Here is a 23128-nt window from a genome sequence, read left to right on the forward strand (position 1 = left end):
AAATGTAACTTAAATAGTTAATTATACATAAGTTTCAAACTGTAAACAGCATGTGTATCACTGGATTCTACAGAGACAGATACAGGAGGGACATATAAACGGTAGTACACAGCTAAGCGGGGGTGTTACCCTCAGCAACCAAAGAGGTGACAGCAGTTGTCATCTGATTGGTGGCCTAGGTTAACCTCACTGTTCAGACTTGCACCAGCTTCTATAAATCATCCCAACAGTGTTGTATCTGCGTTTTTTTCCCCAGCAGCACCTCTTTTCCTCTATTAACATTCCATAAACAAGGACGCAACTCTTCCTACTGTTAAGCAGGGGTTGTGCTATTCCTGACACAGAGCATGTCCATCCCTGTATGTGTGACATTGTTAACTGCTAAGGTTTTTTTTCCCCTTCTAAAAATCTAAAAAATTTCTGGAAAAAAAGTTTCTAAAAATGTAGATGAGAGGAAAGAAGTTTTTTTTTTTTTATATATACTTACAAAAAGGCACAAACATACATCTTCTGTTAGCCTGAGGGAAGATATTCCACTGTGATTTCTTAATTAATACGCCTGGTATACTCGGTCAGCCTCTGCTGGGTGTTTCGACCTACATTAAAGTTCAAGTCTTTAATGGTCCCCATAGAATGTGTCTATAGGCCTGCTAGTGGTCACCACAATATGGGCCTTTCTCAATTAAAGGGATACTCCAAACATCAGTGGCATAACTTGAATCTTGTGGGCCCCAATGCAAAAGTTTTAATGGGGTACCAGTCTTTAATAGTAGCTATCTTTTTATATGGGCCAAAGGAAAGGTTCCCTAGGCTCCAGAGCCCGGGTACGGTTGCAGTCCCTGCACTTATAGTTACGCCTCATTGCTCTCAAGAACTAATCTATTGTATAAGCTTTAAGTTCACGTATTTCATTTGGACAAGTTTCTCATACTGAGAAGAGCTGACTGCTTCATCTATACCTAAAAACTGGATAAACATTACCCTTACTTACTAATTTTTTTTAGTTTTTTATATTGTAATCTGCAAATCAAAAATAAATTTAGTGTTACCATGCCGAGCGCCTAATGACATCCATCATAGGCTATGCATTAAAGGGCCAGCATTGGTTATCCACTATAAATATATATGAAATTCTCTCCTCAATGGAAATATTTTTTTTTTAAGCTTAGGTTTAGAAAATAATCTTAAAAAAATTATAAAAATTAATATAATATTATAAAATTTTTCACCATCTCAAATTTGTAACCCAATGCCATTTGTAAATAATCTTGATGCACAGGCAGGAAGACCTTATACCCCCTTAAATGCTGCATGGGGGAAAAGAAAAGTGACAACCGTAATGATCACATTTCAATTGTCACTGTTTTTGTAGCCCAACTTGCACTGTTGAAATTTTAGTCCAATACTGTACAAATCTGAACCAAACAATAAAGTAGTCCATTATTTAGGGATTTGCCCATTGGCCCCAAGAGTTTGCCGATTTTCCTCCATTTGGACCCAACTAAGGTAAACTGTTAATGGGAATGCCACTGGCCTCTACTGTGATAAATTTCTGCTGTTTTCTCTATGATGTATTAATTATAAAATTATAGAATTTTTAGCTCTTTGCTGGTCTAAAACAGAGTCCTTCAAAATTAGAAAAAAAATAAAATAAATCCATATATATGTGTACACACAGACTGTACATACAACCACACGCTGACTCCTCTATTGACCTTGGCAAAAAAAAAAGTTTGGTGCCATGTCACTCACTCCCGGAAAGCTTGTGCATAACTTCCTGTAGAGCGATTGTGCCATGTGCCACCTACTATGATGTTTGCTAGAGATTTATTGAACGCACAAAGAAATAAAAAAATACTGAATAGATAGCATTAACACAAGGCCAGCTCGTGCTTCAGATCTATTAATATATTAGAAAAAAAAAAAAAAAAAAAGAGTAAAGGAATCAACAGCAAGAACTTACTGGCAATCTACAACAAACACTTTACTAGGACTAGAAAGAACACTGGGTTTTCTTCATTTTACATTTCACTCTTTGGACCACAAGAGGAAGGTAAAGCAGAGTCTGACAAACACAAAACAAAAGTACGTGAACAAGAGCTAATCTTCTACATAGTAGAGGCAGTCATTTTTGTCCACCAATTGTTTTAACCATCCAGCCCATTGGAATTAGGGACATCGTAGAAACACGAGACGATACGGTTGAGGTTGGCTTGCTTGGACAACCACATCTCAGATTGGTCAATCTCCAAGAAAATGGCTGCCTCCACCATCTTTAGCTTGGTTAAAAGGTCCATGGAAAATTATCTTTTCAGAATATCTTAGAAATTCCATTTGTTTGTGCTTTTTTGACTAGAAAAATTTATATTAAAAAAAAAAAAAAAAAAAGATTGTGTCCTAACCGAACAGAACACACAGCTAGCAGCTTTGTTGAGCTTTCAGCCTACATTTTAGTCCAGGTCTTCAGACAAGTCAAGAGGCGAACGTTTGAGGAAGAGTTAAAAAAAACAACCAAAGTAGGATACACAAATACTGCACTATTCTTCTCGAAACTATTCAGTTTTCATAAAAATATCAGCAGTAAAACGTCACAGGGTCATCTTTTCATACCTAACTACCCAAACTATCCTGACTGTGGTCTACAGTATGGGACTGTTGAGTAATGACTTGGACTCCTTGTTCACCCATCACGTTGACTCAAACAGCTACGAAATTATACCTCACATTTTAATGAGACCATTCACAGACTCCATATCTGTTCAGCTTTTGCTTCATGGGAACCAGACAGGATCACTTAGAACTGAGAAGATAATCTTAGTCTAGTTCAGTTCGTCCTTTACCTCCGAACCAGCCATATAGGCTTAAAGTAACATCCTGTAGTATGCCAATGGCCTACTCATTCCATACGTTACAGAGAAACTACATCCAGATTGTGTTTACGCTTGGTATGGTTATTGTCCAATTTAGCCTTGGCATCTTTTTTTGTAGAAGCTGCTGAAGATAGGCTACTGTCACTAGACCATGATTCAGAGCAAGAGTCTTTAGATTCTGTTAAATACTTTTCAAATCGGTAAAGGTAAGGAGGCCTATCTGGTAAAAGATAATAATGTGTTGAACTAGCCTTTTTTCCATTTTCTATAATAGGCAATATACAAGGGATTTTATTGGCAGATCCTTCACTGTTTTGTCTTTGAAGAGGTTTACTGCTAACGTATTTTGGGTCTGGTGCAAAACTCTGAGTTGGAGGCATTACTCCATTGAGGTATGAAGGCAAACTCTTCGGACTTGGTGTTCGAGAGTTGCTCCTGGACAAAGGTTCCCTTGGTGGTACCTTAGGTGGTCGGTCCTCATCACTGTATGTATTTGAGGAAACTTCTGCTGACCACCTTCTGTAATCTGTTTTTAACGGTCTAGGGGGTATTGGGATCCGTGGTGGAATTTCAGGTTTGTCTTCATCTGAATTAGGAGAAGTCCTATTTCCATGTATCCGAATAGCAGGTTTATTATATGATCCAGCTGGCCCAGAATGAGACCTCCTTAGCCTCCTGTGACATTGTTCAGGCGGCTTTTGAGGTTTTATGTTTTGTACACATCCATTCTGTTGACACGTTGGGATTTCATCTGCTTTTTTGGCTGCAGCTGCTGAATCAAAATAGGCATAATTAATTTGTCCACATCCCCTGAAGCTCCGTCTGCTTGGAACACCATATTTAAATGCCAAAGGTCTTCCGTCTTGTATAAGTAAGTCAGTCTCGGAACTGGTAAGAAATTCAACCTCATTATCTGTCTCATCCAGAGAGTGATCTTCTGAAATCGGGAGAGGCGGTAAAGGCCTTGAGCTCCGATCGCAAGGAGGAATGGCATAAAATTGTGGTGGTCCACTTTTAACAGGTGTCAAAGGAGGGGTCCTCTCTGCCCCACCATTCATTGACAGTTTCTTAAAGGAAGGAACAACTTGGTCATCTTCACAGTTTGTAGAATGTTCTATGATAGGCATGGCAAGGTGAAGAAAGTTTGATTTCTTCATGCAGTTTTCTGAGCAGCAATGTCCATTCATGGTAACTGGCCTAGAATGTTGACCTGAAAAATAAAATAGAAATTTTACTCTCTCTCCTCAACATCTACTAGTGACATTTTTTCATTGATTGTTCGTTAAACTTGGGTGTAGAGGACTGCTAAAGCATACGTAAATTACATTATTTAAAGAGACTTTGAAGGAAAATATTTCTTGGGGGTCGAATATTGCCTTCAAATTTCCAGGAATTTAAGACTTCATAACTAAAAATAGCAAGGACAAAAATGGAATTTTCCTACAACCACCAATTAGGATTCAAGCTTTTTATCAAAGCAACTCAGGACGTATATTATGCATGACCAGACTTACGGTACTGGATTTCTAAGACACTACTTACCAATAGAGGAAGTTTGCTGAGGAGGATGGGATCTTATAACGTAGGGCATAGAATCCATCCCGTAGAATGTACTGCAACAGAAAGTAAATAATTAATATCATATTTAAAATTAATTCCTACATTTTACTGCTTCATTTATGTTTTGGCCATTTTAGTACTACCACTATTACAATAATATTCAAAGTAGTTCTTTTTTTTTTGGAAATCCACAAGTCAACTACGGGACTTCCATAAGAGATATATTCTATGGTCTCATCTACAAATGTAAGTTATTATAGCTACCTGCCATACCGGAAACCTGATGGATAAGATTATAAAATAAAGGAATCCAGCATAGCCATCATGGCTCTGTTCTGCATGGCAGCCATGATGCCATCATGAACAGATCCTATAAAAGGACCAAATCATAAAAATTCCCAAACCCCCAATGCAATGCTCCACTTAGGTTGACTTTAACATCAGGTTTCATTTGTAACTCGAAGTATTAATGTCAGCATGTCTTATGACTTACTTTTCATACTCGCTATGATTTGCCCAACATGATTTGCCGCACATTAATCCCTGTGCGCTGTGCATAAAGCTGGTTTTCAATGAAACGTCTTGAGTCGCAAGCCCAGCTGTTGTCATTGTGTCTTGTTCCTTGTAGACTTCAACTATTCACAAAGAGCTCCAGACGTAGAGTCTACGAGCAGCTGTCATGCCTTCAACTGCGAGAAAAGAAAAATAATAATGATTATACGATGATATAATGGTCTGAACACATGGAAGTTGTAGGACGGGTGTGATATCACACTTCGCCAACATACTGATCAATTTTATGCAGAATTAGAAGTCACATAAGCCTGCCATTCATCACTATAAAGAGCTTAACACATAAATTACATTTAATTCAAGCTGATGGCATGTCCATGTCCAAGGACACTTCTCATGAAGAAGATCATGCCAAGGATCCACATCAGTCATGCAGTGCCATGGCTCAGATCTGGCTTCCCGCTGTAATAAATTTATTCTATCTATATATAATATATGCACAGTGTCAAATTTTCAGTTTCAGCCAGTAATTATTACATAGATCAATTAGATGTCAAGTTGTTGAGGAAATTGCGCATTAGAAGGTTGATCGATCCTGCCAGTATCACAGGGTTTGGCCAACTTTAATGTCTTTTTACTCCATTAAAGAGTACCCATCGGTTAAATTTTAATTTGATAAATCAATAGTACACATGAAAATAAGCAACTTTGTAGTTTATATTTTCAGGGAAATCTGTTTTTTTCTTCTCTTGGACTGATAATTTATTCTCAAAATTCTAAATTTCTGGGTAAAATTTGTATTCAGTGAAGACAGATTTGTACATCAATGAGATAGAAGATGACAGTTACTGCTGCTAAGATTCTATATAGATGGAAGGGGAAGGGGGATAAGGAGGGAAGAGCTCTAGCTCCTCCCATCACCTTAAAACGTTACTTTTTAAGTCCAACAGACGGACATTATTCCCACCTAACGCGCGTCAGACATACCACAACTAGACAAACACATAGGTGCTGTAGATTTGTTTATACCCAGTCCCATGAACAAAAAGCAGAACTGTAGTAATATTGAATCCATACAGCTTTGGTTAAGTCTTATTTTTTTTCACTACATCCTGCCTACTACTCGTTTCTGAAAGCAACCTTGTGATGGACAATACACAGCAATGTTGTTCTTGGGAATGCCCGACTGATGATGAATGAATTCATTAGGCATGGAGTTTACGTACATTGCTTATAAATGTTTGATTCAAATAGTCCATAAAAAAAAGAAAAAGAAAAAAAAAGCTCTTAAAAGATGATTTCTGCAACAAAACTAAATCAAATATAGTTTCCAGGATCCCAATGCAAAATCTATTGCAGCCCCATGTAAACATTGTAGTACTGGTATCCATGGGTGGACTAAGACACTACGACTGTCTCGCGTGAGCAAGGACAGTTGAATCATACTTTATTAGGACAGGATTTTTAGCTAATGGGGCTTTAACGTCTCTTCAATCTTTGATACTTTATTTGGACATTTTAAAGGACGCCACAAATCTTAATTTCCTAGTTTGCACTTTTTGTCCCAATGCACAAGGCCAGATTCTCATTTTGTGCCATTAAAAATATATGACTGATGTGTACACACGCTTCTAAGGAGCCGCTGACGGAAAGCATAATTGGTTCTGAACATTTATCATGGAGCCTCTTGTTTTGACGGCTGGCATCAGACTTCATCTGGGTTTTCTTTCCATGTATGGACTCCTAAGATCACGGTTTGTTTTTGTGAGAAGCAATGAGCCCTGAGCAGAAAATGTTCTATTCATCCTCCGCACGGCAAAGATGATGCTTAAGATAACATGCAGAACTAGATTTCATCAGTACATATTAGGATCTGAAAAACTAGACAATATCTCGGTGTATAAAAAGACAGACGTGCGCCATTAAGGACCCAAGGAAAACTGCTCAATCCACCCTGTTAGAGATGGATTGGCCATATTGGTTGCCATCTAGCTTTCCCCAAAACAGAATGGCGTTTTAAGGCATTTCCATCTCAGTAAGTGATGGCATATCGCCATCACTTAAAGGGATTGGCCACTTTTGGAGACAATTTTTTTCTTACTTAAGTGCATGCAATTGGAGCTAAAAATATTTTTTTGCAATGGGGTTTCATTAAGAATGTTGCATCGTTTGCCTTATTACTGGCTGCAGAATGAGTTAACTGAGAATCCATCAGTCAGCTCAATGTAATGGGCTGCCAAGGAGTTTGTAGCAGTTTTCTGAGCTCCTCTCAGCTGATTTATGACCACAAACCACATCAAAAGTTAAATGAGCCTGGAAAAGCCAAACGGTGCAAATGTTTAATGAAACCCAATTGCAAAAATTCTTGCAAAAGAAAAGTCAAAGATGGACAACCTCGTTAATGATCACTGGGGTCTGACCTTGACTGTTCTTGAGAATGAAGGGGCCTCCAAGTGCTTTAAGGAAAGGAAGACGTGTGATAGCAATTTTTTTTGTAGTTTATGGGTAACTCAACTTTAACCTTATTAAAACAATCAAGGTTCCAGCCTACCAGCTTTTTGCTGATGAAAATATTTGGCAGCCTGTAATAATCTTATAATTTACAGGAGAAAACCATGCATGTGTCTGCCCCTCCCTAGTCAACCAGACTGACCAGAGTCCATTTGTGCATGAGTCACGCCACTGTAAAGAATGGAGAAAATACCATTGACTTACTCTTCGGCGTTACAATTGGGGAATGTGTAATTCGGGAGCATTAACATTTCATATTATAGTCCAGTTGGTTAATTCCCTTTGGAAAGTCTTTAGGTTACATAGGATCAAACTAAAGGCTACGTTCACACATTCAATATTTGACATCAGAATTTTACATCAGCATTTGTAAGCCAAAACCAGGAGTGGGTGATAAATACAGAAGTGGTGACGAGTTTCTATTATACTTTTCCTCTGATTGTTCCACTCCTGATTTTGACTTACAGATACTGATGGAAAATACTGACCAAATACTGAACGTGGCCTATGTGCTAATTAACGGTTATAAGAATAATTAGTTCAAATGGTCTTTTTTCCCTCCAGAAACAGCACCAGTGTTGCAGCCTATAGCTGGGGATAGGCTAAGAGAATGGAGCCCAGCATGGAAAAATATGGCATAATTTCAGAAAAAAAAAAAAAGTCTCCCCCCCAAGCACCTACTTTTGTAAACCAAAGGTAAAATTTCTGCTTGTACATTAAGGGTTTGCTTATAAAGCAATTCCGCAACAGCTCTATTTTTTGGAACTATCCCATCCAATATAAAAAGTGGTCAGTGTAGATGTATGTAACTACAACTGAACCCTTAAGGCTCCCCATACACATTAGATTAACATCAGCCGAACCTATTGATATCGGTGGGATTGGCTGACTGTCTATGGGCGACTCTCCCTCTCGACATAGAATGTCTGTCGACAGAAGGATACAGCACATCTGATTTCCAAAGGACGATCCTTTTGTTCTCCGGGAGAGAAAACAGTAGCGCTTTGCAGAGCCGATTGTTACTGTGTATGCGGGGCTGTGGGAGAGACAGCTGTTGGCCGAATTATCTTTTTTTTTTTTAAATGTATTGTGTATTTAGGCTTTATATGTATGTGAACCTTAAGGCCTAAATAAGTGAAGAGCTAGTCTACAGGGCGGCAGTGGTGTGCTGTCCGCCAAGTAACAGCTGTAGTGGTGAACTGTCACTTGGCGGAGAGCACACCACTGCACCCCTGCAGACCATCTCTTCACTTACCCTAACCTTATTGAAGAACCAAAGGGAAGGTTTGGTGCCTCAGTCCTGCACAGAGGTGAGTGTATATGTGACGCCCCTGCGGGTTCAGTCGCCACAGAGGTACTGCATCTCACCCAGAGGTGTGGTATCTCACTCTCAGGTAAGGATAGAGTGCTGCCCGGGACCCCAACACTACACTACTCCAGGCCGGCAAGAGGGGCAAGATGTGCTGCTCTTCTGCTGAGCCCTGTCCCTGGCTGGAGTGGGGGGAACCAAAGTAGGGGGAACCATGTAGTGGGTGTGGGTGGAGGAAGAAGTTCAGGGGAGTTGGGAGCAGGAGCCTGAGTGAGGAGGCCCAGGAGAAGGAGAGGAGGAAGGAACGGGAGCAGAGGGAAGGCTCCAGGAGTGAAGGGATCCCAGGGGTACAGGCAGTGCTGGAGGCCACCCGTACACCCGAATCTACCAGGCGGTAGAGGGATCGAGCCACAGAGGGGACCGGCCCCTAACTAGTGAGAATTACAAAGTTCAACTAGAAACCGGAGGCTGCTGTACTTTTAGGGTGCAGTTGCCAGATCCGCACTCAAGTCGCCAAAAAGGTAACCACATAGGATCCAGGGAACTCCAGGTTGCCCAGAAAGATCCGAGGATACCGGCTTGGGACACTGTTTGCGAGGCGCATGGCAAGAAGGGTGAGAGCCAGTGCAGGAAAACGGATGAGAAGGGCATATAGAACGGGGTCCTGTCAGGCACTCTTGAAATACTTTGCTGAACCCCTGCCCGGTGAACGCAGCACGACGTGGGAAGTTATGATCTGCAGTTGTAACCAGGAGCAAAGTGAGAACTGTGAGTAAATCCGGAAGACCGCACCCCAATGTCTCTGTGAATTATTACAGCTGCCATCACCCCCTGCACTACACTGCACCACAACATCTACACTGCCCTGGAGCTAGGCTCTACCTGTGGAGAGCTAAACCAACTCTGCTTGCATTAACAGCTTCAGAGGACCTGCTCCGCAGCGGCGGCTCCCTTTAGCCGCATAACACAGGTGGCGTCACGAACATTAAAAGAACTTTAAATCCCCTTTATTAAATCATTCCCTTTTCATTGACTGCGCTGGGTCACGGAGCAGGTCACTGCCACTGTGACATCCCCAGCCCCAACGACCGGCCAGGCTACCGAGTACCCCACGGCCCAGGGGGCGAGTCATATACTATACTTACTGCTACTTCCATATCCATCCTCACCTAGTGCCACCATAACTCCTTAACTGCACTAAGGGCCATACAGGATTCTACAAGATTGGAAATCAACAGTGACAAAAGCAGCATAAAGCTAAAATCCTATCCAAAACCACCAATTACAAACCTACCCCTAATCTTAGGTCAGAAGAACCATCTTCAGTCAGAAGAACCAGAAGAGCCATCTTCATCACAAGAACCAGAAGAGCCATCTTCATCACAAGAACCAGAAGAGCCATCATCATCACAAGAACCAGAAGAGCCATCATCATCACAAGAACCAGAAGAGCCATCATCATCCCTCAAAAGATTATAGATGAAGGGACACAATACTTCTGGGTAGAAGAGTGGTCCAAGGCTACTGGATGCCCAATGATCCCAAATGGCCCATATTATATCATTTGCATATTGGAAACCATACTACACATCCCTGCGTCCCACCATATCCACAGAAGACCCCGGGAGATGTTCCTTAAAGTCAACCCTGAGCTATTATTTTTATATATCTTATATTGTTTATTATACAGCACCAGATATAATAAAGAGGTAGCATTTTCTGTTTACCCCTCTCTCCATGCACAGCCAGACACCAAGAATTTATTATGATGACAAAGTGGTCACTTACATTCCGAGCGATGTACTCACATACACAGAAAAGCCTCAAAGACGGACATGTCTGCCACAGTCCATCCCCCACATCATAACGAAACCAGGCTAGAAAAAACAAATGTGTCAGACGTGGACTAATGTGCACATTAGCTGCACTTTCCAAGATGAGCCAAGACAGGAATCAGATAAGAAGTATTTGTAAGTGGAAGCCTAATGCCTAGAAACTGACAGGTCTCAGGGGATGTCTAAGAGAATGTCCATTAGGGAGCATTAAGAGTCTTTAGATACATGGCTCCTGAAAATGCAAAAGGGAGGGTGGAGAGATCAGGAGAGTCTAATGAGTACTTAGGTCAGTCTACAGAGTCTAGAGAAGCCTTCTCCAACTGGTGGCAAAACAACATCTCCCTGCATTTGGCTGTGAAGAAATTCTGGGAAATGTAATTAGCAATATATGGAGAGCCATATGTTGGAGACTACAGATCTAGATGATGAGAGTAATATAAGGATTGCAACAGCTAGAAAGTGGAAAGCCAAAAGATGGAGACCACTAGTAAAAGGTTCTATCTGTTCACATCAATTTGGAGATCACTCTTAGGCCACGACCCACTATCAGTATTTGGTCAGTATTTTTTCTCAGTAGTGGGAGCCAAAACCAGGTGAGGAACAATCAGAGAAAAGGTATAATAGAAACAAGTCACCAATTCTACATTTATCACCCACTCCTGGTTTTGGCTCCCACTCCTGAGAAAAAATACTGACCAAATACTGATAGTGGCGCAATGGCCTTAGAAGTCATATCAGGTTGTAAACCACTGCTAGAGGTCATGTCTCGTGACATCAGGTGAGAGACCACTGCTAACAGTCATATCTTGTAACATCAGGTTGGAGACCACTGTTGTAGGCAATGCAAGGGTGACTCAGTATGAGTAGCTGTTGTTCCACTATAGAGATCAGAGCTCCTCAAATCTTTCCCAGGACCAACTGAATCCCACCCTGTACATATATGTTCAGTGTTCGGCTTAAAAGCTTTTTCATGACTGGCGGAGTGTGATGAATTATATATTATAGTCACACAACATTGCTAAACACATGTAAGCTTATGTGAAGCCTGTAAGCTAAGGTACTGGCAACATCTTCCCTCTCTATTCACTAAATGTTTATGTATGTAGTGAGGAAGATCCATATACATCTTTACATACTGAGTCTGCACTCTCATTGTGCCCCCCAATAAATAGTGGACAGGTTGCGGCTTCCGCATTCCTTTACATGGGCTTCATTCTAGATACAAGCCATTTTTTAACTTTTTTTCCCTTCCCCACTTTCATCCCAATCATAGTTTTTCCACTAGGTGGCACTGTGGAACTATTTTCTACTATGTTTAAAGCTCCAATAAACAAAAAAGGCAATATATATATATATATATATACTAAAAAAAACAAAACAAACACACACATATAGTATATGCACACAATATATTTCATAATAATCAGTCCCCATATGATAAGCCGTTCAGAACACAAGGATGTTTTGCACATCGCAATATTTTGCCATGGTCTGGGCCGCGGCTTTATGGGGATTGGGCATATCCCAGCCCCCCACCTGCACCACCGCTTTAAGGCCCCCGCTCATCATTAGACAGTGTGTTCAGTGCACAGATCACATTTAAGCTCATCCGTCAGCAGTTGTGTAACTCGGGTTGACTCCAAATTCCCCGCGGAATTCCAACATTTTTAATGAACACTTAAAATATTTATACTTGCTCTAAAAAAAAAGATTATTTTTGTTACTCTTTTAAAAATCTTGCTCGCTTCCAAGCGTAGGAGTGGTGGTGGTGGGGGGGGGGGGGAGAAAAAAAACATCTCCAGCCTTGCCTATGATAGACAAATGGAGTCTTTGTGTCAAAAGAGGTGACCTGCCTTGAGTTTCTGTGGAGAATTGTGAATGGCCAGTATTATGAATGTGGGGAACGCTGCATGGACAGGAAAGAAAAGAGAGGGGTGGTGGTGGGGGGAGAGGATACAAAGTAATTATATACTGTTGACAAGTCAACTTCGAAAGATTCGTGGGAAGCAAAATAAAAGGCCCTGAAATGCGTTAGTCCATTCCAGTAAGGTGGTCTTGTTTACTAGATTCAATGTGTAAATGCAGAATTAAAGGGAAGTAGAGACTGAAATCATAGAAAATCCTGCAGCAAAATACAGGTCAGATAATGTAAATACACCATGTCAAAGGCAAGCAATCGATATGCGATTTGATGCCAAAAGCTGAGCCATGAATGGAAGTGTCTCTTTGCAATAGATGTATCCCGAACACCACTCTGTCGTCAGTACACACTTGACGCAACCCTCCACAAGGTTGGATCATTTCAGAGAAATCCATGAACCATGGCATCGGACGTCCTCCTTTGGTAACTATTAGTACAGAAAAATCACAACGTTTCGGCCGCGCAAGGCCTTTATCAAGCCATAAAAAAAAAAAATTAAAAAATGATATGCATGGCTTGATAAAGGCCCTGTGTGGCCGAAACGTTGTGATTATTCTGTACGAATAAAATTACTAAAGAAGGATGTCTGGTGCACTGGTTCCTTGAAGTGTCTCTTTGGTTACAAGGAGTTGCAAGATACTTGTGGAAGTTGTGCACAACTGTTGTATCCAGGATTGATTTGTGGTGTTGGTACTTTCACAAACTAGGGAGATGCAAATGAAAAAAAACCCCACAATATAATTATTATAATTTGTGCAAATATTATATAATATACTTTTATACCTTTATGACACTGTTCTAGCAGTATGGTATTTAGTAATCCAATATTTTTCGGTATTCATTTTTTTGTAAATACCATAGAGGCAGACCAATGGGGCTTTTATGAGGTCCAATCTTGCTCAGTCTCCTTTGCGCACAACTATCCTTTCAAAATAAACTGCATTGGCAGCAGGCACAGGGGTGGAAAGCTGTCCCTTGGGGCATGGAAACAGTTTGGGGGGCCAAACCTGTCATTTTTCTCATGTATGGGGACCTGCCTACTCTATAGGTTGGAGGGAAAAGAAGGGCTGGGTACATTAGCTTTCAGGATATCCATGTTTCCATCTCCGGACCTCCTGTGGGAGGTGGGAAAATTAAAAGTCTTAAAAATCAGTGTTTTAAATAAATCTGCAAACACGTTACAAGTCACAAAAGCCAAAATGTTTAAGTTTAATTTTTTTTTTAAGACGTCTCTAAGCTTCCTTTCGTCATTCATCCATGATGAAGGGAGGGATCCCTAATTAAAAGGTATCACCTTCTGCTAGGTTGCTGGCATATTATTAATGAAAGACAGTAGTCAATTTAAGGAGGAGAGGCATATTTCTGTGACACATATCATTATCATCTTAATGCACTGCCCTTCCTAATCTCCCTCTCACTACAGGCAGTTCTTAAAGGGGAAACCACAATTCTGTAATATAAACTCTTACATGAAAAGTCTTGCAAACTAAATAAGATACCTAGCATAGTTACAAATTTATGAGCTTTTCAAAATTATTTTTTGTATGAAATGAGTATGAATCATTTCCAGTACATTTAGCAAAAGCCAATAATAAAATATAAATAAGAAGAGCATACGTGCTTGTCTGTATTAGTTTGGTTCTCTTGCAAGTAAACTGATGATGGTAGATATTTTATGAATACAGTTGCCTTATTTCATTTACATAATGCATAAAAGGGACACACATTTGAACATTTGGTTAATATGGCATTAGTGAGGGGTGTGTTAAGACCCATCGTGGTTCCCAATAACTGATTTACAACTGAAGCAGTCTATGAATTGGATTGCAGAATACTAACTAATGACATCCCTAATTCTCAATAATAGTCTCATAGCCAGGTCAGTACACCCAAATGCCTATATATATAAACCAGAGAAGTTTCTGGATTGTTACCAAAGTCCCTAGTGGAAGTCAAAGCAAATCACAGAACACAAAGAAACTCCATGCAAGTTGCCCTGGTTGGTACCAAGTGTTACAAGCCTGCTGGAATACACACAGTTTCTGGTTGCACACTACCAGCTCCTAGATTATTGTAATTACACCAAACAGCATGATTCTACCTGCCCACAAAGTGTAACTGGGAGTTGCATAAAGAATGACCCCCATTACATACACATACCAGACCCTGCAATGGTCTGTTTTGTCACTTGTCAGTAGTGGACAAAACACATTTTTGTATTTAGTCTTTTTTTTCCAGATTTGTGAAGTTTAGCAGTGTCATCCGTTAATCAGATGCTACAACTTCCATAGGGATACATGTGGGAACTGGAGAAGAAGGTAGCAGATTAAGTAATTGGGAAAGTGTCACCAACTACAGATTTACTGAACTAAAAAGGGGGAAAAAATATAGAAAATCTAATTTAATTGCCTTGGCGAGAAAGAGAAAAAGAGAGAAAGAAGCTAGGATCTGTATATAAGATAATGATCCTTAAAAAGGGAGCAGAGAAGACTTTGATTGGTCTGTATTGGCAAAAACCCCAGTGACCAGTCATGATACATCTCTCGTTTCTATCAATCAGGTTGCATGATGAAAGCAACACTCTTCATTGGTTGTTACTGACAATGCCACCAATTTATTTTGTACAGTGTCTTATACGATTTCTTGAGCGTTTGCCCAGTGCTTGATCAATTCAAGTGGAAATTACATTGAACTTTAGCTTTTCTGAGATAAAAGACTGATACTCGGAGCTGCTTGCAGGAAGGACAGCAAAAAAAAAAAAAAAAAAAAAATCAACAGAAACAGTGACATTGGGAGATCGGGAAACACATCTTTTTTTGTTATTCTGCAGACAGGGGCACTTGGCAGTCTCAAGAGGCTGAAAAGTCAAAACATGACATTTTCTTTTAGAACGCAATGTACTTGGCCTTAGAATTTCACCCACCTCACATACAATTTTGACTTTAGCATGGCACCAAATTTTATTCAAAATAATTACACAAGTGCATTGAAGAGAGGCAAATCCACACCTCCCTTTCCCCGATGCATAATGTGCCCACAACTTAGCAAATTCAAGGTGTTGTCACCCACTTTCAGCCAATAGTCTGCCAATTACAAAAGGGGGATTAGAAGACACTAATTTGCCATATTCTTATAAGCATATTAATGGAGACAGCGACATCTGCAAAGTCTTCATATGCCCCGTAGAGCAACTATTAAAAGCATATTTTTAGCTTGCCTAGTTCGCCCTGTTAAACACACCCAGGACTTGCTGTAGTATTTTTATGACTAATAGGGAGGAAATACTGTACTAAGTGAATGAGCAAGGGGTTATTTAGACTATTTGAATCTAATGGACGTGAAGGTAGAAAACAATGACACAATAGACTCCGATGATGCATGCATCCTCTTGCAAACTTGTTTTTTGAAGTCAAAGTTATGTGACCTATTTGCACGCAGTTAATATAGCAGGCATACCATAGTAATATACAGGTGAGCCACGAGAAAGAAAGGTGGGAAAGCAGAGGGGCAAAGACATGAAATTTGAAAGTGTAAAACCCTGGTGTAACAGATAATGTTGGCTTTATCAGTTGATCAAGGTATAAAACTTTAAAGTGTTTATAGTAAGTTTACGTGATTTATTAACACCACCTGTAGAACATTTCTTCTTTTTTAGTGGTAGGGGGTTTGTGAGACTTTATTGCAATTCTTTTATGTTGCAGTGGCAGTGTGAAATCCTACCACAGTTCTCTTGTATGGTAGAGGACCTGATACTCTGTATTGTTGTTCTCTGGTGTGGTAGGGGCTATGAAGGACCCCATTACTGTTCTCTAAAGTAAAAAAGAGGCTATGTAGGTACCCACAGCAGTTCCTTTTTTCTTTACTATGGGATCTCTGATTTAACTAGAGAGTTAACCTAATAATACAAGCAATCTTTTAATTATTTTAATATGCTTCCATGCACAATATTGATATCCTTCTTTTATCTTTGTAAATCAACATCTTCTCGACTTTACCAGATTAAAAACAGGAATCATCTTTATCCATTTATCTCTACAGCAGAAGTTTCAACAGTTATGCCAACCACTGCTTATTTCCATGTGCCAGTGCAGTTTTGTGTGCTGCCCTTGGTATGAATCCAACCAGGGTACTGCTATCTGCAAGGAGATTGTATGTTGTTCTCAAGTTTAAATAGGTTTCCTTGAGTAGTCAAAGTGATAGCTTATGTATAAAAACCTCTGTTGTGTGATGGCAATAGGAGGAAATTTGATCGTAAGCTCCTCTGTGACATGAATAGAGATCTGAATGTGAAGGACTGAGGAATACTACTGAGATAATAGGACTATTGTACAAGTCTGGACCCTTCAGTCAAGTCCAGGAGCCATCTTCTTAACTTTTATAGAAATAACTCAAATATGTGCTTGCTGAACATTTCGCAGGTGCATTGACGGATTTGCACAGCTGAAAATAGATCTTTTAAAGTTATGAGCTGCAGGAGAAACTAAAAATTATATGACATGTGCACAATTATATCCTATACCAATACTGGTTATTAGTCTGCAGGTAATGAATATAGTGGGTCTGAAACCTTCTAAAATTATTCCTGACCTGGTTAAGTGAATTATTACCACACTTTCGGAAGTATTTGCAGAAGTTTCCGCTATTGTCATAACTTTAATCAAGTGTATCAGATGTCTCAACATTCACAAGCAAATGATGCCCTGTAAATATGATGCAACACACACTATAGAGTTTAAGACCATTAGTCAATGGACTAATCAAAGAAACCTGAGGAGACAATATCATCCCAGGCTGGCAAACATGGGGAAATAGGTCATTGATATCTAGAAAGCATCACATTGCCCATTCTTAGACCACCAAAGGTTCCATCCAATTTTTCTCTTTGGCATAAATATTTACAATAAATTCCAACAATCTACTAAGCGATATACTATGCAGATATGTATCAGGCATAGTCTGGAGTCAAGATGGATCCTTGGTTTGTCACTACTCCACAACTCAATTATGGTGACATGCCACTGATAGTGTTTTCAAGCCTTATCGATAGGACATCAGATACTACAAAGAACCTCAGCACGTTGCAATGCCATTTACTGAATGAAAAAATTTGCAACGACAACACAGCTAAATAGAAGCCAATATAACCCAAGAATTACAACACACATTTACAATCTCCGCCAACAGCACGATAATGATCACTGAGTCACCATTATGGCTCACCTATGTTCTAGTCACATCATGCGATCAACGCTCTACTATCAATTGTGTAAGCTGTCACATACCCGGACAGAAAGGGGAAGAAAAAAAAAAGTCTCCATGCTAATGGCACCTACAAAACCAGATTAACAGACATAAACCCCCCCCCAAAAAATGGAAGATTTCAATCAGAAATGATTGGACAGCACTTGAGGAAGAAATGGCCAGGTGGTGTTCCTGGTGGGTGCAATCAAGGGGTTAAAGCACTTAGCACAGACTCTTAACATAAGGGGAATGGGTAGATCATATCAGTGTGTATATACTCCAGGATCATAGTCCATGTTGTATGTTTGCAATGCTGATGATTTTAGAATATGTTCTGAAATAAACAAGGCTGTAGCCTGTAAAATAATAAAAAAAAAACAACCTCACCTTTCTTCACCCCTGACAGTTGCTTCGCAACCGTTCCTGTCATACCTGTGTGGCAGGTGCACCTTTAGCCAGTGACACACCTCCTTAAAGTGACACTTCCAGCCATAAATCTACTTAATATTTGGAATTCATTAAAGCCAAGATCTCCTGTACAGATAATATTGCCTTGTAGTTACACAAGGGCTCAATAGATAAGTGGAGAATGTATAGGTTGGGGGATCACGTTTTGCTACCTGTATGCTATTATGTACATTACACATATGCTGAGATTTTCTGCAACGCAAAGGCTTTCACCCCCCCAAAAGAATTTTGTCATTTCCAGAAACTGGTGATTTCCCAATAATCCATCATAATAGTCTTAATGTTGGATTATTAGGAAACCTCTGGATAATTTTGACATTAAAGGGGTGGGGGTGGGGGGGGGGGGGATAAAAAAAAGTGTTATTTTTCAATCTATTCTATCCTCAAGAGCTAATGCCCCCTTTGAAAAAAATTAAAATAAAACCACCAGTGGTATTTTGGATAATACAGTAGGTCTAATTCCAGATTATTGGAATTGTATTCTATCTATATGGATATATTCCATTAATACATTCTATCCATGTACTGTAGATCACTCTAATCTGCTTGTGGCTACAAAGCCATGCTGGGAGTTGTAGTTCACCAGCACAGATTGCACACCTCTGGATCCACATATATATTAAGGGGGAAGTTTAGGAAAATATTTTTCAATTTGTGTCTGTAAAAGATTCTATCATGTCTAATGTGTAACAACCACTAGACTTAATTGTAGCAAATTGTTATGGTTCCTAATAGACACCTAGTTATTAAATATCATGTCTAGAGATGCACTGGAAGTAATGGAGCGCAAGCTCTGGAGTCCTCCTATCATCAGCCATACTGGATTATTATTATTGGCAATAATAATAATAATAATAATAATTAATAATAAATGACAATGCCTATATTTTTGTCTTAAAAAATTATAAAATAAAGAGATATAATATTGTGTATTATCTGTATTTTTAAAGAGGACAAATTCTTCAATGTTGTTCAATGACAAATTCAGCTCTGCTACATCTATGTACTATTTGGTTATTAATTTCTCTTTAGTTTAATCCTGGGGTTAGAGAAAGACATATGTGAATGAGAGTGAAGCATTCCCTGGCCCCTCCGTCTACCTGTGCGGTGGGCTGAGCTCATGGTCGGCTCCTCGGGACGGTCCCGGCGCGTCGTCCTGTGGGTTCCGGTTCTAGGATCCTGATCATTCCAGGCTGCTCTCCTGCTGCACAGAGGCGGCTGGTTACGTCCTGTACCCGGCTCCACATTCACTGCCAGTGTGTAATTCCTCCTTCTAGAGGGAGGCCAGTTTATATGAATGGGCTGGGCTGTGACATCACACATGTACGCCTACCACTACTGTGCTTCTTAAAAGGGCAACAGCCGGTGTAGTGTGGGGGTGAGACCCACGAAAGAGCAGTGTGTCAGGGATTGATTACTAGTGTTATATCATATTATGGCTCTGTGCAGCCCCCTGTGGCAAGGAAGGAGGTAACAAGATGTACTAAAAATATGTAGACCAGTGTCACAAGGTTTATAGTTTTTCTTCCTTTCTTTTCTCTTTCTTCTTTCTTTCTCATTTGCTTTTCCTCTAATTTTTTCCTTTCTTCCCCCTCTCTTTCTTTCCTTCCATCTTCTTTTTTTATTTTCCTTCATTCATCATTCTTTTTTCTTTCTTTTTCTTTATTCCATCCATCTTCCTTCCTTCTTTCTTTCTCTCCCACTTTTTCATTTTTTTCATCTTTTTTTATTTTCCTTCCTTCATCCATTCTTTTTTTTCTTTTCCTTTATTCTACCCATCTTCCTTCTTTATCTTTTTACTTCTTTCTTTCCTTCTCTCTCTCTCTCCTTCTCAAGTCAATTCTCTTCCCTCCCTCCCTCTGTACCTCCCAGCTTTCCTTCCTTTCTCCCTTCTCTTCTTCCTTCCCTATTTCTTCTATATCTCCCTTCCTTCCTTCCCTCCCTCTGTACCTGCCAGGCTTCCTTCCTTTCCTTTCTTCCTCCCCTCCCTCTGCATCTCCCAGCCTTCCTTCCCTTCCTTCCTTTCGTTTCTCTCTTCCTTCCTTCCTTCCTTCCTTTCCTACCTTCTTATTCCCTTCCTTCTTTCCCTCACTCTGTACCTCCCAGCCTTCCTTCCTTCACTCCCTCCTTTTGCATTTCTCTTCCTGCCTTCCCTTTTTCCCTTCCCTTCTGCTTTTCTTTCCTTCCGTCACTTACTCCTTTTGTACCTCCCTTCCTGCCTTCCCTTGCTCCCTTCCTTCCCTTCTACCTTTCTTTCCTTCCTTCCTTCACTCCCTCCTTTTGTACCTCCCTGTCTTTCTTTCTTTCTTCCTGCCTTCCCTTTCTCCTTTCCCTTCCTTCCTACCTTCCTTTCTTTCCTTCCTTCCTGCCTTCCATTTCTCCCTTCCTTCCCTTCTACCTTTCTTTCCTTCCTTCCTTCACCCCCTCCTTTTGTACCTCCCTTTCTTTCTCCCTTCCTTTCCTTCCTTCCTTTCCTCCTTCCTTCCCTCCCTCTCTCCGATGTCTTCCTCTATCCCCAAATACAAATATCTGGGCTTAAAGTCTTATCAAGATGACCCCACTTAACTGCATGTGCACATGGAGGAGATTTTTGAGGCAGTTAAAAATGAGTTTTTCAAGTGGAAGCTTGGAAACCTCTTCCGGAAACGCTCTCTTTTTCTGGGAAGTTATAGGAGAATTTTTTCTCTTCCTGAAGCAATTTTGTAGAATTTTTGTAGTATTTTGGAAGAGTTTTTTTCTTGAAGCATTCTTTTTGCAGCCTTCTAATTGGGCAGTGCCTAGTTTGGAGCAGATTCCATCAGGAGCTGCTTCAAAGACCTGACATGCACTTTCTTTTTTTTTCTCACCAGACATTTTTCAAAACCCAAAGCAGAAAAAAACCAAAACTCTGTAAACACCAAAGTGGCTTTACTATAGGAATGCATAAGAAAGGTTTTTCATTAGTTTTTAAGTGATTTTTCAGGCTGTTTTTTAAAGCGGATTTGTTCTAAAAAGCATACAAATCTCTGTATGTAAGGTCATTTCTGCTTTGTATCCATGCAGATTAGTCGCACCATTAGACTATCAAACTTTTTGGGGTGTCAAAGAGGGGCTGTTGTTGACATGTACCAGGAGGTCCGACTTGATTTTTCTATTGGCCCCTTCTTCTTTGGTTTATACTCCTGAATAATTCTTATATACTTGAACAATGTTTTAATGCTCTATGATAAGATGCCAAACTTTCTCTATCAGTGTGGCCAGAACTTTTTGATACTTTTTTTTTCAAATTTTCACCGAAATATTATTCTAATTAGAAGCTGTTTTCCAGCACTGGTATCATTGCCGTAAGAGAATTGTTGACTTGTAAGTGTTTTACAAGGGAGCCTTTAGGTTATATCAGGTGAAGCCTTGCACGTCTGCTTTATATCATCTACATTCAGGCTGAGCCGTTGGCATCACTGAGACGCTTCTTTTACAGTAAGGCTACGACATAAGGTTCCTTTAAAAGCTTAATGGGGTCAGTGCAGGAGTGTTTGTGTACTGTACGGTTACCGCACAAAAGGAGGGGCACAAAGGACCGCCAGTCACTGTACACAGGGCGACAAGTCATGTAGGGGGTTAGGAGAGGCAAATACATACCCTACACAGGAGAGATAGCGGTAATGATAGGGTGTGCATCTGTCAGAAATCACTACAGACATGGCTCTACCTATAGGGGGCAGCAGAGGTAACAGTAGTGGCTGCTCCAATTCATAGGAAGACACCAGTATTGTAAATGTGACATGGCAGCTGGTGGCCCTGTTATAGATTATACTTTCGGACCAATAACAGACAGTTTAATTATATAGATTAAGGGAGTTTACAGAATAAAAATGTCCCTTTGGTTGACTGGTAGGGCGCCAGCGCTGCCCCGTCCGTCTCTCTCTCTTCCTCTCCCAGATCAGACAGTCAGCCGATTTTAATCTAATGAATGGGAGCCTTAAAGGGAACCTATTATTTCCCCAAACAATATTAACCCACAAATATAGTCTTCTAGCTATTAATCTGCAGGTTAATAACATGACTGTGCGGCTACTGGGAGAAAATTCATTTTACTCCTCCTGGGAGCCTCCGGCTTTCATTCGTAGAGATGTACACTGAGCGGTTACAGTCGCTGCTCAGTACACGGTGAGCGCCGTATGTTAACGTGCTCCGGCACTTTGATTGACAGCTCGCTCTGCAGAGATGCGCTGCACAGCCGGCTGTCAATCAAAGTCCCGGGATGTGCTCTTACCAACCACTCACTGTGTACTGAGCAGAGACTGTAGCCTTACCAGCACACATCTATGACTGAAAGCGGACACTCCCAGGGGGAATAAAGTTCACTTTCTCCCAATAGCTGCGCTTTCAGTACGGCGTCCAGACAGCATTGTAACACTATTAACCTGCAAATTGATCCTATATCTGCAGGTTAAAGGGAATCTGTCAGCAGGGTTTTCTACCCTGTCTGAGAGCAGCATAATATGGGCTAGAAACCCTGATTACAGTGATGTGTGACGTACTGGGCTGCTTGCTATAGTTTTGATAAAATCCCTGTTTTCTCTGCTGATCTCCTAGTTCTCTGAACGCTGAGCCCTGTATAACCCTGTTCACTACACTGATTGGCTGCTTTATGTGTACACTGTGCATAGGCAGAAAGCTGACAATCAGTGGGGAGTGCTATACAGAGCTCATGGATATGAAGGATTACATGGCAGCAGGTTTACTAGTCCTCTAGTGATTATGTCAATGATTTTTATAAAAACTACAGTAAGCAACCCAGTAAATGACACATCACTGGAATCAGGGTATCTGCCCCTACATTATGCTTCTCTCACATTAGGTACCAAATACCTGGTGACAAATTTCTTTTAAGGACATGACCGGTTCCCACTAAAGGGTT

General features: G+C 40.4%; 1 protein-coding gene across 1 annotated transcript; it reads right to left on the reverse strand.

The window, feature by feature from the left end:
• Positions 1-852: 852 nt before the first annotated feature.
• On the reverse strand, positions 853-19522 carry ERRFI1 (ERBB receptor feedback inhibitor 1). The gene is made up of 4 exons (XM_073656739.1): positions 19329-19522; positions 4924-5119; positions 4413-4483; positions 853-4080 (listed from the first exon to the last, which is right to left on the reverse strand). Exons 2-4 carry the CDS (start codon positions 5037-5039, stop codon positions 2909-2911), a joined length of 1359 nt encoding a protein of 452 aa, XP_073512840.1. The 5' UTR covers positions 5040-5119; positions 19329-19522; the 3' UTR covers positions 853-2908.
• Between the last annotated feature and the right edge of the window lie 3606 nt (positions 19523-23128).

The sequence above is a fragment of the Phyllobates terribilis genome, unplaced genomic scaffold (genome assembly GCF_046119375.1).
Source record: "Phyllobates terribilis strain yellow unplaced genomic scaffold, ASM4611937v1 Scaffold_12__6_contigs__length_324123572, whole genome shotgun sequence".
Lineage (NCBI taxonomy): Eukaryota > Metazoa > Chordata > Amphibia > Anura > Dendrobatidae > Phyllobates > Phyllobates terribilis.

Bases quoted from the DNA above. Each gene is read 5' to 3' on its own strand.
- ERRFI1 (XM_073656739.1), bottom strand. From the start codon at position 5,039: ATGACAACAGCTGGGCTTGCGACTCAAGACGTTTCATTGAAAACCAGC. The intron at 4,484-4,923 runs GTAAGTCATAAG...TTTCTGTTGCAG, and splicing joins AATCATAGCGAGTATGAAAA to TACATTCTACGGGATGGATT. The intron at 4,081-4,412 runs GTAAGTAGTGTC...TTTATTTTTCAG, and splicing joins TCAGCAAACTTCCTCTATTG to GTCAACATTCTAGGCCAGTT.